This window comes from Eretmochelys imbricata, chromosome 3 (genome assembly GCF_965152235.1).
Source record: "Eretmochelys imbricata isolate rEreImb1 chromosome 3, rEreImb1.hap1, whole genome shotgun sequence".
In the NCBI taxonomy this organism is placed as follows: Eukaryota; Metazoa; Chordata; order Testudines; family Cheloniidae; genus Eretmochelys; species Eretmochelys imbricata.
The window spans coordinates 166,646,879-166,665,325 of NC_135574.1; the positions used below are offsets into that span (position 1 = coordinate 166,646,879).

The 18,447-nt window shown below is 38.8% G+C and overlaps 2 protein-coding genes across 3 annotated transcripts in view; one reads left to right on the forward strand and one right to left on the reverse strand.

Moving 5' to 3' along the window:
• The window catches only part of PACC1 (proton activated chloride channel 1), a 51,712-nt gene extending 40,031 nt beyond the window's left edge, over positions 1 to 11,681 (forward strand). The window contains exon 9 of one of the 2 annotated variants that reach the window (XR_013345720.1): positions 11,578 to 11,681. The gene's annotated coding sequence lies outside the window, so the exon portion shown is untranslated. Of the gene's footprint in view, positions 1 to 9,875; positions 10,078 to 11,577 lie in introns of those variants that run through there. The other variant, XR_013345721.1, reaches the window with a different exon arrangement.
• The window catches only part of PPP2R5A (protein phosphatase 2 regulatory subunit B'alpha), a 91,469-nt gene continuing 75,380 nt past the window's right edge, over positions 2,359 to 18,447 (reverse strand). Inside the window, exons 8-13 of the mRNA XM_077813774.1 lie at positions 17,418 to 17,471; positions 9,102 to 9,152; positions 7,818 to 7,937; positions 7,593 to 7,720; positions 4,057 to 4,158; positions 2,359 to 3,667 (exon numbers count right to left, since the gene is read on the reverse strand). Of these exons, the coding sequence (XP_077669900.1) occupies positions 3,532 to 3,667; positions 4,057 to 4,158; positions 7,593 to 7,720; positions 7,818 to 7,937; positions 9,102 to 9,152; positions 17,418 to 17,471 (591 nt within the window). The 3' untranslated portion in view covers positions 2,359 to 3,531. The remainder of the gene's footprint in view (positions 3,668 to 4,056; positions 4,159 to 7,592; positions 7,721 to 7,817; positions 7,938 to 9,101; positions 9,153 to 17,417; positions 17,472 to 18,447) is intronic.

Below are 18,447 nucleotides of genomic sequence, written 5' to 3' on the forward strand. Positions count from 1 at the left end.
GCAAATTGCAGATGGATGAGGATCCAAATTTTATACCTAGAGCCCTGCATAGCCACAGACCATGTTTGTGGGTGGGATATAGATACAAATTTTATTTCCATGCAGGGCTCTGATTATCAGTACCAAGTGATCCAGTTGGTTAGTATAAGCATTTAAGCTGGAAATCCTGACCCCAGTGAAGTCAGTTTTGTCAAGATTTCATCTCATTTCTTTTGGAACAATTGCATAGGGATAGAAACCAGTTTTTTTTCTACTCTGGAGCTGTACTACAGCAAAATCTGAAATTTAAATATTCATGCAGTTCGATTGTTGTGAAATGGAAGTGAACCAACAAAAGAATCTCTGGGGATGACATCTAGACATAACTAAACACTTGAGTAGCCTTTTCTTAAAAAGGAAGCAGTTTTGGAGAAAAACCCCCTCATTACTTCTGTATTTAAGAATAAGCCCTTTCTAATGCATGGGAGATGCACAGGTAAGTAGAGCTCCTCCTTGCTCTGATGCTGATTTCAAGACCTCCCTCCAAATTCCACTAACACATTGTATAGCTGTTAGCATTAATTTGTTGAAACATTGGGGATGCATGTCTTCTACCTTAGCCTAGTTTGCCAAATGAGCTATCTTTTGTTAACATTCTTATGGTTTTAACTACCTTGGTTGATTGTGGTTTCTGGAGTCTTGAAGTATCTCAAACAAGAATTTCTTCTATGAGGTCTCAAAAATGTAACATTTAGCTGCAAAACACTGAGTGGTACAAAATCAGCTGCAATGAAAAAGGAACCAATGCTGGTATGAAATTGTCCCTGTTTAGGTAGTAGGAGCATAAAAAAAGGTTAAAAATCTTATACTTGAAACCGGAAATTCCATTCCCCCCTTCAGATGACTAAAAGACTCTCCAATACATAATGAAAAGAAATTAGGCATGATATTTGCTCTAAATATAAACTTTCTATAAAAGAAAACATGTACTTAAGTTTCTTGAAGGTCAGTTTGTCTTCCAAAGACACATCTGAGCAACTACAGCATATTTCTGTCTCCTGTTTTTGCAAGTCTACCGTTACTTTTCTTTGAATCAATACAGAGCATTTGCTTTGTAAACGTGTTGTCCATTTTGATTTAAGATTTGCTGTGGTGTATACTGCTAAAGAGACTAAGGCCTTGTCTGGGCTGCAACTGTCTCGCTCAGGGGTGTGAAAAAACATACCCCTAAGCGCTGCAAGTTTCAGCACTGTAAAGCGGCAGTGTGGACAGTGCACCAGAGCTGGTAGCTACTCCCCTCATGGAGGTGGGTTTTGTGGGTTTGTTTTGTGGGTTTTTTTTTTTTTTTTTTTTAAACACAGTGCTGGGAGAGCTGCTATGCTTTGCCTCAGTGTAGTCATGGTTCTTAAGGAAAACACTACTCACACATTTTTGAACTTCAAGTCCACCAAATCAGTAGTCATTCTAAGGGAGCCCAGACAGTGCACAAGTGCTTATCCAGGACCAGGCTGTTCAAGGAAAACGTTCTTTGGGAGATCCTGCATCCCACTGAGTCCGTCCCCATGCAATTAGAGATCAGGGTCATGTCAGTCAGTTTTAGATCTCTTGAAGCTGCTGCACAGTCCCATTTCCTTTCTGAAATAGAACAATCCAAGACAAAGAAAGGAGTAAGTTTCTCTACAGAAAAGCAGCACACCTAATTCAAATATTGTACAGACTTGCCTACTGAAGCCTGTGTGCACCTTTTGCTTTTTTCTTCAAACTGGAACTTAAAAGCAGCAAAAAAATCTCTTTAGAACTAATCAAGGAAAACAAGTAGTTACCTTCTCTAGATGTCAGGCAGTTCTCGCACCTAAGCAGATACACAAATGAGACCAATGCTTTTAGGAATATATCACCTACTGGTGAGGCAGTTCAACAGTTAAGAACAGGGCATTGAACATTCAATACTTGATCAACTGCAGGGCCTGAACACAAATGATCTGTAGAAATACGCCATTGGTCAACAAGCTTTAATTCTACTCCGGATCTGGAGTTTAGCTAGCTTACGGCACATCTTCACTGGTAACGTTAAAGCACTGCAGCAGCACTGGGAGAGAGCTCTCCCAGCACTGTAAAAAAACCACCTCCACAAGGGGCATAGCTCCCAGTGCTGGTGCACTGTCTACATTGGCACGTTGCAGTGCTCGGGCGGGGGGGTGGAGGTGTTGGGTGTTTTCACATCCCTGAGCAAGAAAGTTGCAGCGCTGTACAGTGCTAGTGTAGACAAGCCCTTATGGCTATTCATTCAGGCTGAATATTGCACACATTCCTGCATAACTCACTTAACATAAGCCTTCTGGTCATCATGGATAGACAAAAAGAAGGCGATATACAGCATTAAATACAAACATAAAGACTTTATTGTATGCTGCTCAATCCCCTAGTGAAGATTTTATTACAAAACAACAGTTTTCACACAACTGCAATTTAAGAGATTGGAATGGTACGTCCGATAAAAGATGTGAGCAAGACTCGATTAAGTAAAACAAAACAAGACTTCTATAGTCAGCTTTCTCCATATTTAAGAAGCATACTGCATTTTCACTAAATAAAACAAGGCATTTGTGGTTAGTGCTCTGCACTTCCATAGAGAAACCTTGTTTGGAATGCCAGATTTCATCTCACTCCCCAGGCCAGCAGAAGCTGAAAGTGCTGCAGAAACAGCTCCATCAGCCCCTGAAGGAGAGAACTGCATTGTTCCACAGAGATTCCTTGGGCTGACATAAGAGCTTCATTGATGGGCTCTAAGGGAAGCTCCATCCTCAGCTATAGGATGAGAAAAACTTAAACAGACCCAGCAGAGAGAAGCATGGAGGGGGCACGTGAACAGCAAGGCATTCATCAAAGTGGAAGGTCAAACACAAGATATACAGTAATCTGTTCAAACTAGAGTTTTATTTTATGTTTTCATACTTCATCTTATTTCTAACTTGTGCTTTTCATAATTAAAAATTTAAACCCACTGCATAGGCATCTTCACTCAGTGGAATTCTATACAATATCTTTGAGATCTGTAATAACAAGGGGCACATAGAGTATCCCATCAAGTTACAAGTAAAAAGTAATGTACCTTAGTTTTATTTGAGGAAAATACAGCAGAACTAGGAGCCTTTTCTAGAATCTCAACCAAGGTTTGCAGCAATGTAAAAAGCATGTATAAAACAAGGGGAAAATTTACATAGACTACACCACCTATGTGCAACACAATCAAAAAGAAAATTCAAGTCATAATTCTCACCACTCCCATAATTCTCACTCATATTATGGATAAAATTCATTTCTGTGAAACTTCAGAAGTGACATATCAATGATTAGACAAATTTACAAGATGTGGTAATGATATATCATTCATCTATTGTATTTAAATTCATAGATTTTTTTCTTCCATTTACATTTTGCCAGAAAAAAAGTTGGCCATTTCTACTATACTGATGAAGTTTGTTTTGCAATTTTTACATATTTCAAAAATGTGTACAAAAGTATGTCTATGAAGCAGAGGTCATCATTTCTTTATTTGGCACTTGTATTGTTGTGTGCATTTAGCACGTTCTGAGCACTGTTTTGCTTTTCAACCAGAGTCTTCTTTAGCTTTAGCTCATCTAACTTTCTCCACAACTCTTCACGTTCCAATTCCTTCTTTTTTTCTCTACAGAAAAAGTAAAAGGATTAGACATGGCTAAGTTCCACATGCAATGTGCATTATAATTACTTTGAGGAAACAGTATATGTTATTCTTGATTATTATAAATTCCTCTTGTAATTTTTTTTTTTACAATTCTTTTACTCCTATAAAGGAGTCAGGATTTTCCCCATGCCAAATATCAAAGTTCAGCTTATTGATTCTCAGTGGCAGAATGTGACATCTGTCTTTGAGAGATTATATCATCCTTTTGCTAGTTGACTGATAGTTTGTCAGTCTTCTCTGAGTAATTAATTTCACTATTAATACTGCAATTTTATTCACATTAATAAATTCAGTGCATACTTTTTTTTCAGGTGATGCATTTCAGAAACACAAACTAATAAAATGATTACCTTTGTCTTTCTGCTTTGTATGAGCTTGTAAGTTCATCAAATAGCTTGCCATTCATTTCCATCAATGTTTTCAGCACATTATACACCAGTGCTACAATGGTCCTAACGCAAAAGGAAGGCACTGTAAATTATTGGATATAAGATTTGTTTACTAGTATCTGTTTTAAGTGTCTGACTTCCTCTTTCTGTTCCAGCCCTACTGCATTTAGACAGTATTGTAACTAAATTTTAAATGCAGATGTTTACTCTAGTCTCCTGTATGCATGAACGTGAGGATTTATTAAACATGCATAGTACATTTGGCTCATTGCCTTGGTTTATAAAAAAGTAAAACTGGAAGGCTTCACATAAACCAGCCATAGTAAATGATTTTTTAAATGTTATCCTCCAAAGCTGCAAAAGGCTGGAATCTGATTAAGGTAACTGTCACAGTGTTTTAACAGAATAAATTACATTAAAAAGTAAAATGGGTGATATAATACTAATGTCCATAAAGAGAAAGGTGGCAAAGATAAAATCCTCAAACTATAGACTAATGAGCCTCAAGTAAGGGAAAGAGTTTGACACAGCTGCTGATTACACTACAGAAAATGCTTCATGGAGAGGGGAAGTTATTTTGGGGTGATCTGTGCCACTCTCCCTGTTAGAAAATTGTTCTAATGTATAATCATGGCACCAAGACACCGGCTTCATGTCTGATTTTGTAGGTAAAAATGTAAAAGCAGAACTCAGAGCTATGTCTAGGCTGCTCATTTATTTTCTTGTATGTCTATCAATAATCCAGTTTACGATTATGCTCTTCTACCAATACCAGAGAGAAAGATGCTATTCAGCTATATTAAGACCCATCTCCCTTAATTCCCCTCCGGAAAGTTTAAAGTAGGTACTACACTTGAAAGTTAACTAATAATCCTTCAAAAGAAATACTGGAACATTTTCAGGGTAGAACTGGATATATTTAATTTATGAAATGTCCAAGATGCATATATTACTAACTCAAGCAGCAGGGTGATCTAGTTGTTATAACCCTTATCCTCCCCTTCTCACTTTCTCCACTAAAGTTCATCTTCCTTTGTCAAGTTACGTCTCAATTTAAACTACAGCCAAATAATAGTCCCAGCCCTGAAGAGCTTAGAGTGCCATATATACACTTATGACACTGTATATACTGTTAAATAATTTCAAATATTTACACGTAAGTTTCAAAGGAAATAAAAAGGTATGACAGGTTTTCTGTTTTCACCACACTATGTCCAGTTATAATTCACTGTTAAGAAGTGCAAACAGCAAGTCTATCATACTAAACAAACAGGAAGCCAAAATTCACCATACTTTGCTTGCTTACCCCTGACCCTCCCAAAGTACTAGGATGGAAACATGTCCCAAACCACAGCACCAGCAGATACTTTGAAGTCCAATTCAAATACTTAGTAGGTTTACTGACTGCATCCCCACACAAGTTTCCTCGCAGCATAAACTCTCTCCTTCAAGATCACATTAAAGCTGAGTAAGCTTTTATTTTCGGTTAGGGAAAAAAATCATTTTGAAGTATGTAATTCTGAAACATCTGTATCTTGGAAAGTTTTTCCTTTATATCTATTATCTGGATGGAAACAGAATAAATGAAACCTTTCTGAATTTATTAGTCCTGTAAGTATACTTTAGTTATTTTGACTCATCTAGTTTATGGAATAACTTATCTCAAGAGAAGAATTGAGGCAAAAGAGTGACTTCTCCTGTGACTGATGAAAAGGGGGATTCACTTCAGGTCTGAATTTTGATGAGGTCCCAAGAAACAAAGGACACAGAAATAGTCTTTTGTTTAACATTGATAGTTCAGTCTCACAGATTATGCGTTTGCAGCTAGATATACCGTCTTAATAAACGTGGAAAGATCCATTTCATAAACTCAAATATTGGACTTAACATATAATTGGATTAACATATAATCTGGTTCAAAGTTTATACTGGTCATTTGTGATGATTTAACAGGTCTGTCCGCACAGACTTTGTACTATGTGTGTGAACTAATCTTACACGTTCATCAACTCCTATTACACTGCACCCTTGACATACCAATGCAGAGGCCCCAAAAGTAAATTAGTTTTTTCTATAAAAGTAATTTCACCTCCATGTTAGAAAAGGGATCTATCAGCTTTGAGTAAAATGGATCCTCCAACTCACACACTATTAGAACTAGATATACTTTTGTTTCTCTTTAATACCAGAGTATGTTGGGTAGCACCAGTTTTTACTATCTGCTTGAATATTTGTAGGTGAAGACACATTCTCCTTGAAGCATGAATGGTTCAATCCATTAGCTCAGATTTAGTAATTCTGCTTTTCATATTAAATCAAACTACAGCTATAACTTTTCAAGTGAGTTCTTTGTAACTCCTGCATCTCTAGGAATAAAGTTTCTGCATTTAGAACTTATTTAACAGTTCTGTTGATTAAGCAGGAGCCAGAACAGAATTCAGCTCATTCTTCCACAATTGTACAATTCTATAGTGGCCAACAGAATAAAGATATATACAACCAACCCTCTGAGCAGCTTCCTGTGTTTATTTGGTGTCAGTTGCTTATGCTATGATTAAAATAAGGTTTTACTAGTCAACACTGAGGGTAAGGGTATCATTTAAAGATGGCAGAATACTGAATAGCTCCAAATCTGTTATTTCTAAGTCATCTAACATGTAATCTTCTCATTCTTCCACTCCAAAACCTTTCACTAACTGAAAAAGAAACACTTTGGTATCTTAATACTTAGGTGCAATAGTGATTTTACTTTTTAAGTGAAACTTCACACTAGGCGTCATTGTTTAACATTTAGGAATTATAAATGACAGCATTCAACAGTCACTTCTCTTCTCATATTTTTGTATAACCAGATGGTGGGCACCATTTTACATGCCAAAAAATAAAAAAATCCCCCCCCCCCCCACTTAGAGTTTAAAATTTTCCTTCATTACCCTGGACAACAATAAACTTACTGATGTAGATGTTGCAAGAATACTGTGGCTCATGGTCCGTTCCTTGGATTTTGATGCATCAGGGTGCATCAGAAGTTTCCTAATGTCAGTTACTATTTGTCATTTACAAATGATACACAAAGTCAAACCTGTGTAACAAGCACACCACCATCTAATTTCCTTGGACATTTTTTCATTAAATTCCAACTTTTCACCATAAGGGTACAAACCAATGAAAGATGTAGACGTGAATGAAATCCAATACCTTAATTCAAGTAATTAGAAAACATCTTACTCACTTCGGCTAAAGTAATTATTTGTATCTGTGGTAAGTGGTGCTTGGGAGAACATAAATTCCTCTAGACATTCTACCTCAAAGTATGCTTATTAATATAAAGACCATTCTCTTAGCACTTCATCTCATTTTGAAATCAATGGGATTATTCACCTGTATCAAGTTAAGCATCTGCATAATCACAGTCTAAGACAGGAACGTAGGTTAATACAATTTATTACTGATAATACTTTAAAAAAAAAAACACCACCAGAATAAGCAATACATACGGATTCCAGTGTTCTTTGGAGATCTTGTATAAACTACCAAACATAATTGGTAGAATTTTGTCAATGTTCTCCTCAATCAGACTAAGAATGTACTCATTATTCCAGAAATACAAAGCCCTTTCCGCAACCTGAAATACACATTTCAGAATCAGAACCACAAAACATGATAGTACTAATTAATGTAGAAGTCAAATGTGCAACACTATTGAAAATGCTATTTAATACCTGAAAATGGGAACTTGACACACACTTGGATATCTGCTTAAATAGAGGTTCTTCTATTTTTTTGAACTGGGTTGGTTCTATTACATCTAAGATTTCTTCAATTTCACCTAAAAACATCACCTGTTTTAAAAAGAAAAGTTTTTATTATACACATACACACACACGCGCGCCATTGAGAAGGTATATAGAAAGTTTATATCTATCACATAGCTAGACTGATGATACCAACTGAATAATCAGTAAAATAGGGTACACACCGACAAGTATGCTCCAAGAAACATGTGCAAGTTTCCTTATTGTAATTTACTATTTTTCTTCTTAATTTTGTAAGAGGACTTACTTATTGGTTTCAGTTACCAGAATATAACCATCATCTTTTACTGCCTCTTTTTCATGGTTGCTTTTAAAGTTTTTAAAAAGTCATTTGATTTTAAATGATGCTTTGAAGAAAACCAGAAAAAAAATTATTTCTTCAGCTTTGGCTGCAGAGACTCATTCTTCTCCACTCTGGATTCTTTTTACAAATGCTTCATTTCAGTTTTGAAATGCAAGGAGTATAACAGTATGTAGGTAACACAGAAAATTCAAGAAAACTGATGCATACAAGAATCTTAAAGGACACTGCTTTCATATAGAATTAGAAGGTTTCTTTGACAACTGAAGCCACCAAGCTCCCAACTATCTTAATTTTAATGACACGGGACAAAGCCAATCAGAAAAACAGATTTCACAAGACAATTTTAAAAGTACATTTTAAGAATGAGATATATTGTACCTACACATGAAATTACAATGTATAATATTTTTTGTAATAAAGTAATGAACGTTTTATTTAATGCTTTAGCCAGTGACAAAGACCTGGTCAAACTTTCATAGTGTTCAAAGTCAGCACTCACTGGCGATGGACTGCACTCACTGTAACTACTAAAATGCTTTTTAAAAAAAGCTTTAAATGTTTCTTTCAAAAAATTATATTAATGCCTACCAAAGAACAGGACTTAACTAGAACATTCCTCTCAATGATAATACATTATCCTAGGAATCTTTAGTGACGAACATATACGAGCATTTACTATTAGCAGTGCTGTCAGATTTAAAATAAAGTAGTAAGTTTGCACAATTTGTACAGAGGACTTCAGTGCCCTAAGAAATCATCAAGAACCACAAAAAACCCTGCGAGATCCTACAGACAGCACCACAGCTGCAAAACACCTCTGAGCCTGCAGCACTTTTTTTTAAAATCAGTTACAAGAGAATAATTCATTAAAACATAACAAGACCAACCTCTTTCTGACTGCAAGTTTTTGGCCAAAATTTGAGCAATCCTCTGATAACCTGTTATAAGAATAAAATTAAAAAATTAAAATCAGAACAAGTTTCCAGTATGTACTCAACTAGATTTTTAATATTAACATTAAGATATTAGAATCATATTAATATTATACTACTTATCCAAAACTGTAGTTCAAAGGAGATTGAACCATTTTGGGTCATCTGACATGGGTTTTGCCTTGTGTTCAGAATACTTCAACAACTTTACTCTCAAATTTACACTGCTTCAAAAAGTTTCCTGAGCATCCAAACAGCCCCACAATCGCATGTAGCTAGGTCTCCCTCTAAAGATGGATTCTTTGGGGAGAACTTGCCCCAGCAACTCAAGACCTGGAACCATCTAAAAAGTTGCAGCTGTTGGACCATGCACTCTCTCTCTCAGATCCAAACAACTCTTACAAGGCTAGATAGAGGAATCTGAGCCCCAAACACCTTTGATTCCTTTCTATTATCTGAAATGTCAAAAGACACAAACTGGAAAAGGACGACTATCTACAGAGAAAATGTATTCAGATAACTCTGTTGGGAGTTACTGTTTTGAGATTGGTAGAGACCCTAGTAAGAATTAATTAGAAGTTATAGCCTGCTCCAGATGGTTGAACAATAAATTAAAAATTGAAGGACTACTCTTTGAAAACAAACATCTGACTTTGCCTCTTAATTGAGAGAATAGTTCTGACTAAAAGCGTAAACAGGAGTTCCATGTGGCAATTTTACATATTTCAGAGATGGAGACATTTCAGGCATGACAGACTCTGGCCTCAAGGAAAGGGCCCCCAATCTTCTGCTGCAGTCAGACCAGGTTGATCAAAACAGGACTGAAACAAGAGCCTGATCTACTTGGACAATCTTTGAACAGAGACTGATTCCCCCACTGGATTTGTTCCCAGTGGCAGCCAACTTGGAGGCTTTGTGATTTTTTTGTTTTGTTTTACTTAGATAATAACGCAATCTTTTGTAATTCACTATGTTGTCTGCAGCTTGGATTCTCCAAGTAAATTGTGAGTTTTAGAAAAGACTGATGAACTGTTTGAAATAGAAATTCAGAGAATCTCTTCTTTGGAGGTGTAATTCTTCCTGAGGTCGACTGTGGGCACATTATTATTTTGTTTTATTTTTAACAGAACACTGAGGATTTTTCATTAGCAGCTGGATGTCACTTTCCTTCTCAATGCAACACTCATGCAGAGGTAGTACAGAGAAAACTGTCCTACAACCTCAATGGGAAAGTTAGTAATTTTAAGTCCCTAAAATAGACAATACCACAGAAAACAGATGTGGACCAGATCACTAAGAAATATGTATTTTGGGTAAATACAGACAGAGATTTTTGCATGGAAGGATAGTTTCAGCAGCAGCAAGAACTAGTTCAGATTGTAACATATAAAGCAAAAGCAAGCATTCCAAGATGTGTGAAAAAGGGACTAATGGAGACAGATGTAAGAGGCCTTAAACCCAGTCCTCTGGTCTGGCCAAACTCAGGAGCTTTGTAGCAGAGGGATTGTCAGAGCACAGGATGTTCCCTCTTCTCTTCTCATAAGGGAAGAGGACAGTGTATGACAAAAAAGGCTAACTTCCAAGTTATCTTGGAAAAATGCCAAATGCAGCAACCACTAAGTCTATATGACCTTGTTTGAGATGAAACAGGGCAGGTCACATCTCTTAGAACTATTCAGATAGTCTGGCATGTATCGCTGCACTGGTTCATATTTTCAACATTACCATAGCCTCTGACTTTGAAGGTCTATTAAAGCCCTCATTGTAGGAGGGAAGCACATGCTGCTGTTGCAGAACTGAGTATCACTTCAATGAAAAGTGATTGAGAGTGAACATGATCACAGTATCAACCAGGAAAGTCCCAAGTTCAGATTCATGAAAAGGAAGCAAGTTATATACAGAGAACAATAGTTCCCTTGTGAAGACCAGCCTTAATGGGAAGCTTAGGGAATGGGGGTGGGCTTCAGAGCCTGAGCTCCACCCCAACCTGCAACTTCAAAGCACTGTCTACGTAAAAGCTATTTTTAGAGCACTAGTGCAAGCCGTGCCAGCCCAAGTCTATCACCCCAGCCTGGGAGGCTCACTTCTACGGCCTGTGTAAACTTACCCAATAATCAGCCACCTAGAAAGGGCAGACATGGACAACATGACTCCTGAAACAAGCAGCCATCACTGTCAGACACTTGGTAAAGAAATGAGGGGTCTTAGCCAAACCAAATGGGTTTACAATCCTGCAACCTGAAGTGCTGAAATGAACTTTAAGGGCGATCTTGCAAGGTACTAGTCCAAATGGCATTACTTTTTAGAGGATTCTGAGCTCATCTGCTACTTTTCCAGAGTGGGAACAGTAAAGACAATACCAAAAAAAAAAAAAAAAAAAATTAAACTCCTAAATTTTACTGAGACTAACCTCTGATTTTCCTTCACACAGATCTTCATTGGTTTCCATTTATCTGCTTTCCCACCACACTCAAGAGGCATGGAAAGGGAGTCACGCTTATTAAAACTAGCTGTCCCAGTTTTGCTGGATTTACAGTGTTAAGCAGTTTATTTACATAAATACATTTTCTTAAAATGAAGTCTTGGTAATTTTTCTGTTGCTTAATTAGCTTACAGCTTAGTTTCTTAATTATATAATTATGCTGAGACTTTGGTTTCTTGGTTACATAACTGAAAATTTACAAGCATAATAGCTTATTCTCCTGACTGCCTCCCCAGGCACAAAACCACCTGAGCAATGCAAGAGAAAAACAGATAATATTTTCAGACAGTTAACATTTGCCAAACAAAACAGAATAGTGAGAAATTACTATTTGCACCTCTACTTGGAGTATGAATTCATTAAGCTCAAGTCCTCAGGTGCATGAAACTAAGGGTTAACTAAAGAGTCTAAAGTTTCCATCATTTCCTGGAATCAAAGTGTTAAGGATACTTAATTGTGTCATTTAGTATCTTTAAATATCTTCTTTCTCAGCTGGAATGAGTAGATGTGTCATATCCAGGCCTAAGAAGTAAGGAAGTTAGGTGTGTCCCTATGGGGATATGACCTTCAAAGAACTCCAGCTGCATAAAGAAACAGCTTTTTTTATTTTTCAAGTATGCATCAACTAGATACCCATGCCTAGAAATTACAATGCTAAGGAAGCCTACAAAGAACAGGAACCAGTTACTTAACATGGATTGCATATTTTAAAAGTGCTGCTTAAGCATTACTGTTTAACTGTTTTCTTCAAACAATACTAAAACCCCAAAAGTCTATTTACTAAGGCTAGCATACAAACATTTGACTTAGTGCTCACACTAGACAAAGCGTTTACGAAATTTGGATAGTCCAATCTTGACAGCTGCTTTAGACTTCACAGGGGTTCAACTACAGCCATATGTACCTGTTGGACAATCCCCATTATTTATAGGAATTGTGTATCGAGCTTGCTGCTCACAGAACCAAGCATTCCTGAAGTGTCAAGACTACAGCGCAGTGACACTCAAACTGTCTCCTATGGCTCTTTGAAGCACATGATTTTAAAACACTGTGATTTACTATATTAACAACCAATTAAGTTATCAACTTGCATTATGTTGTTAATCTGGATACAAGACAACCTAAATTCCCTCGGACCTGCCGCAGCAGGGAGTGGTGCCCCTCCCCGCCAGCCCCAACAGGGACCTGCCCTGGACTTGCTGTGGCCAGAGGAGAGGAGCCCCTCCCACAGCCTGGAGCTGCTGCGGCGAGAAAGGGCTGGGGGGAGTCCTCTCCCCCTACCGCAGCCCCAGGGCAGCCTGCACCTCAAACCCCTCATCCCTGGCCCCACCCCAGAGCCTGCACCCCCACCCAGAGCCCTCACCACACCCCAACCCACAGCCCCAAGCCCCTCGGCCCCATCCCCACCACATGAATTTTGTTATGTGCACCAATATGAAGGCGATGTGTCACACTATTGAGAGTTTTAACCACACTGGAGGAGCTGATTTGGGAGCAAGCTGGAACAAAAGGTTTAATTTATAAGATAACTACAGTTTTGATTGAAAAAGATATTGCTAGGAAAACAACCCAGATGAAAAGATGGGAGAGGGATTTGGACAAAGAAATTGATCTAGATCGAGTGGGTCTCTGCATGGGAAAGGGGATATACATCCTCAATTTGTGTAGCTCACAAAGAAAGTGTTTATAAATTATTGTATAGATGGCATTGACTCCAGACTCCCATCATATTTTTGCTATTCAGGACATACTCTGTTGGAGGGGATGCACAGAAAAGGGAGCATACTTGCACGTGGTAGTTGTATTTAGGTATAAGATGGTTTTGGGAGGAAATGATTAGAGATTCATTTTATAAGAAAATGCCAGCTTCCTAGAGATCCCCTGAACTGCTTACAAAATGGTCCAGTAAAGGATCTTAACTTTAAACAAACTGACAAATTAATTTTTTTTTATTGTTAGCAGCAAGATTTTGTATTGCATAACACTGGAAAAATGTGACTTCACCTATGGATTTGTGGTATAGTAAAATATAGACTGTCTTTGTAATGGAAAAGCTTTCACACCAAGTACGTAAACATGAGAAGCACCAAACAGAGGATAGGTATTCAGAAATTTAGTCACCTTTTTAGTGTACTCAGGAGAGGAAGGGTCCCCAACCAGCAAGCCAGAATCTTCTGCTAGGTGCTTTGAATATTAACCTGATCCTAAGTAATAACTAATTTATGACGTAGTATGTTAATGTTTTATTATAACTTTGCCGTAACAATTTAAAAAAAAAAGAAAAGAAAATGACAGTACTTTGTTTAGGAAAGTGGATCACTGCATATGCACAATTTTCAATTTAAAATACAGATTTATGCAAAAATAGGGTCTTCTCACTTAATGTATCTGTTCCACATGTTCAGTCAAAATCATATTTGCTTATTTAAAGCAGTAAGAGTAAGTTTTTAACTACGTTTTATTCTTGCTAGCAGATTGAGCTGGATTCTGTTCAGACTCATGCATCTTTAAAATCTAGTTAAAATTCTTTTGATCACTGGGCTAAATTCTGCCCTGTGTTACACGTGTGCACATTCTTTGACAATGGCAGGACATGAATTGAAAGCAACAGTATAACATGATGGAAGTTACTGGGTTTTTGTGCTGTTTCATCTACTGTGGAGATTTGTAACCTTTCAAAGTTGCTTTATATTTCTGATCTCTTTCTCCTTTAAGCTGTTGCACAATTCTGTCATCTAGATCCAGGACCTTGTGATCCCACTTCTGAAAAACTGTACTCCAGAATCTCAGCTTTTTAATGTATTTCTAGCCCTAATGGCTGCAAAAGTGTAAGCCAATGTTGTCTTGCTGAATATACAAAGAACCTGAAATAAATCTTCAAAAGGAGTAAACTGCTCCATTCAGCTCAGGGTACATCTACAGTGAAATTCAACACTTGCAGCTGGCCTGTGTTAGCCGACTCAGGCTCACGGGGCTGTTTGATTGTGGAGCAGACGTTCAGGCCTGGGATGCTCCAAGCCCAAACGTCACCAGGTGTTGAATTCCAGTGTAGACACACACAGAGTCCTGTGGACTGTCTGGCCATGGAATTGAACATTTTTGCCACCGAAATTTGACATTATGTTGAAGCCAGGTGCCTGATACTTTGTTTTCAATCTCTTTGCCTTGCTGGGACCTGCCTGCAGCTGCTTCTTGCTTTAAAACTTTTCCCACAATGAGGAGTGAATTGGATTGTAGTGCATGCTCTCTGCACTGTTCTGTGGAAACAGACAGCAGGGAGTTGGGGAACCAGAACTGGAATGTGGCTTGCACCTGTGGAGCAAAGAGAATGACAGTGTAGTCTGGCTAGCAGGGCTACCTGGAGCCTAGGGCTGCAGTCAGGGCCTGCTGCAAGCCCTGTCTTCCGTGACATATCGAATCATACAATATGATGGTTGGAAGGGACCTCAGGAGATCATGTAATCCAACCCACTGCTTAAAGCAGGACCAATTAAATCATCCAACAGATTTTTGCCCCATATCCCTAAATGGCTCCCTCAAGAATTGAACTCACATCCCAGGGTTTAGCAGGCCAATGCCCAAACCACTGAGCTATCCCCCCAAAACAAACATCATCCATTGATCTGAATAAGGCAGTTCACACCTCTTCTTGAGTTATTGTTTCAGTCTGACTGTAGACCCAGGAAGACAACACTGCATTGATTTGCAATCTGTTTTGCATGTTTTCAAGGTTTTCTTCAATCATAAGGCCAGAGACAACTTTTTTTTAAAGTTTGGATTCTGGATTACAGTTTGTATCCATAGATTCTTATATGCCAAGAAGTTCTAACTTTTGTCATTTGCTCCAACTTTTTGGGGCACCTACACAACCATATCTAAAGAATATTTGCTGTGTACATGTCAATATTATTGTCTAAACACGATTCATTTTTCTTTTACTGAGAAAAACCAAGCCTAACTGACCAAGTAAACAACAATCCTGCACTGGTCAGTAGATAGAGCTGGTCCGTAATTTTCTGTTTTAAAAATAAAGCGGTTTCAACAACATTGAATTTTTTTGGTGGGAAAATTTCAGTTTTATACAAAAAAATCAATTTTCCACTGGGGAAAAACAAGAAAATTTTGTTTTGGATCAGATCATCCCAAATCGAAACATTTCAGTTTGTTGGCTGACCTGCTGCTGCGTATCATGGGAGAGGGAGTCTTGCCAGGCCCATAGAGGAGAATGGGGGAGAAAGGCACCTGAACTGCAACTCCCAGGAGGCACTCTGGCTGCTCAGACAGTTAAATGTTGCACTGACCTCAAACAAAACATTTTGATTTTGGAATCAGAGCAGGTACTAGGCTCTTGGGGACTGATCTTAAGATGGAATATTTTTGTGGGGGCCCCCACACAGTAAACAGGCAAGTTCTTATAATAAAGAGTGAATAGGGGACCCTCTTGAGGTGCTCGAGGCCCTACGCAATTTCTTAGTCTGTTTATGCCTAGTGTCTGCTCTATTTAGAATGTCACCAGATAGGGTTGCCAACTTTCTACTCGCACAGAACTGAGCACCCTTGTCCCGCCCCCTGCCCCGCCCCTCCTCCTAACATGTCCCCCTCCCTCTGTCACTCGCTCTCCCCACCCTCCCTCGCTCATTTTCACCAGGCTGGCTCAGGGGTCTGTGGTGGGGGAGGGCTGCAGCTGGGGGTGTGGGTTCCGGGGTGGAGCCAGAAATGAGGGGTTCAGGGTGTGGGAAGGGGCTCTGGGCTGGGGGGTAAGGGCTCCACCTCGGGGTGCAGACTCTGGGGTGGGGCTTGGGATGAGGGGTTTGGGGTATAGGAGGGTACTCCAGGCGGAGACTGAGGGGTTCAGAGGGCAGGAGGGGGATCAAGGCGGGGAGGGGAAAGGGGGGTGGAGAGGAGTGAGGGCTCCGGGCAGCGCTTACCTCAAGCAGCTCCCGGAAGAAACCAGCATGTCCCCCCTCTGGCTCCTACACAGAGGCACAGCCAGGCAGCGCTGCCCCATCCGCAGGCGGCACCCCCGCAGTTCCCGGCCAATGGGACCTGCGGGGGCAGCACTTGGGGCAGGGGCCTCGTGCAGAGCCCCTTGGCTGCCCTGATGCATAGGAGCCGGAGTGGGGGACATGCCAGATGCTTCCTGGGAGCCGCACGGTGCAGAGGCTAGCAGGGAGCCTGTGCGGCACTGCCAAGTGGACTCAGGCAGCGGTGCTGACTGGACCACCAGAATCCCTTTACAACCGGGTGTTCCAGTTGAAAACTGGACACCTGGTAACCAGATTTCATTTTCTTGAAATGAAGATTTCAACATTTTGTGTTTCAAAGTTTTTCAGGATGTTTCATTCCATGAAACATTTCAATATTTTTACTTTTTGTCCCAGTTAGGGATGAAAACAAAATGTTAAAATATCAGAATTTCCAGTTGGACAGAAAAATCTAATTTCTGATCCACTAACTGGGAAGGCATGGCCACGAACACTGAGGATCTTTTCCCTATACTGAGGTCAGTCACACGATCTCAGCAATTTAACTATTTTCTATTCTATATTCCCATTTTTGTCACAAGTTATTACCAATAGATATAGCTGTGCTTTCAAAATCAAACATTATTTCTCTTTTTTGGCAAGTGTCCTGGATATACAAACCCTAATTTTTCCTGAAGTGTCTACAGTTAATTACTTAAAATTAGCATTGGCAAATAATGCTATCACTGATGTGCGAGTTGCACTGACACATTTTAGTTCAGACGGGAAATACAAAAATAAAATACTCAGTTGAAAAATACTTACTGGTTCTGTTAATGTCGTATCTTTTTCCAGGAACTGTACAACACAATAGGCCAGCTAAAATGTAAGTAATACAGTTTAACTATTTTTAATTGACACTATTAAGACAACACAACATAACTAAATATCACAAATGATAATGGAAGCACTTTAATCAGCAAAATATCTTAGCCTTATCAGATGTAGGCCTTTTTAATTTTTCTTCCTAAGTGAAGGATATAGCTAAATTTAACTAAAAAAGCTAAATATATTTCAAACTATTGTATCTTTTAAAAGCCTTCAGTATGTCTGGAGGCTTAGTTTCTTATCCTAGAAAAGGCTTCATTTTTTATTAAGCAGGAGATTTGATTGCTGTAATGCAGATTCAGCATTTAGACAAACAGTCTTTTCTTGACTTCAGCTCCTCAATTACCAATAAGCTGTGTTTCAACGTCATGCACATTCAAAACTATTGCTAGCCCAAAAGTTAGGTTAACGCTGAGTAAAGGTTGAGAATACAGATCACCAATTTAATGGTAAAATCTAGGAAATGAGGTGGGTGAGGTAATATCTTTTAATTGACAAACTTCTGTTGGTGAGAGAAACAAGCTTTTGAGCTTAATACACAGAGCTCTTCTTCAGTTCTGGGAAGAGAACTCAATGTCACAGCTAAATACAAGGTGGAAAAGATTGTTTAGCATAAGTAATTAACACATATTTCAAGGGACCATTCAAGGTGAAGTGGCCCGTTAACACCAGTTGGAAGCTGGGTGGGGAGGTGGAGGTTGTTAGTTATAGATTGTTGTAATAAACCCTCAAAATCCAGTGTCTCTATTCAGTCCATAATTTTTAGTGTTTACTAAAGTTATGAGTTTAAGCTCCCAGGCTCATTTTTTGAAAGTGTCATGCAAGTTTCCTTTGAGGATGAGGACTGACAGGTCAGATACAGCGTGATCGCTTTGTGAAGAGCGGTCGCCCACAGGAGATACAGTGTTTCTGTCTTATTTTTTATGGAGTGTCCTTTTTCTGGTCCTCTGGATAGACAACTTAAACT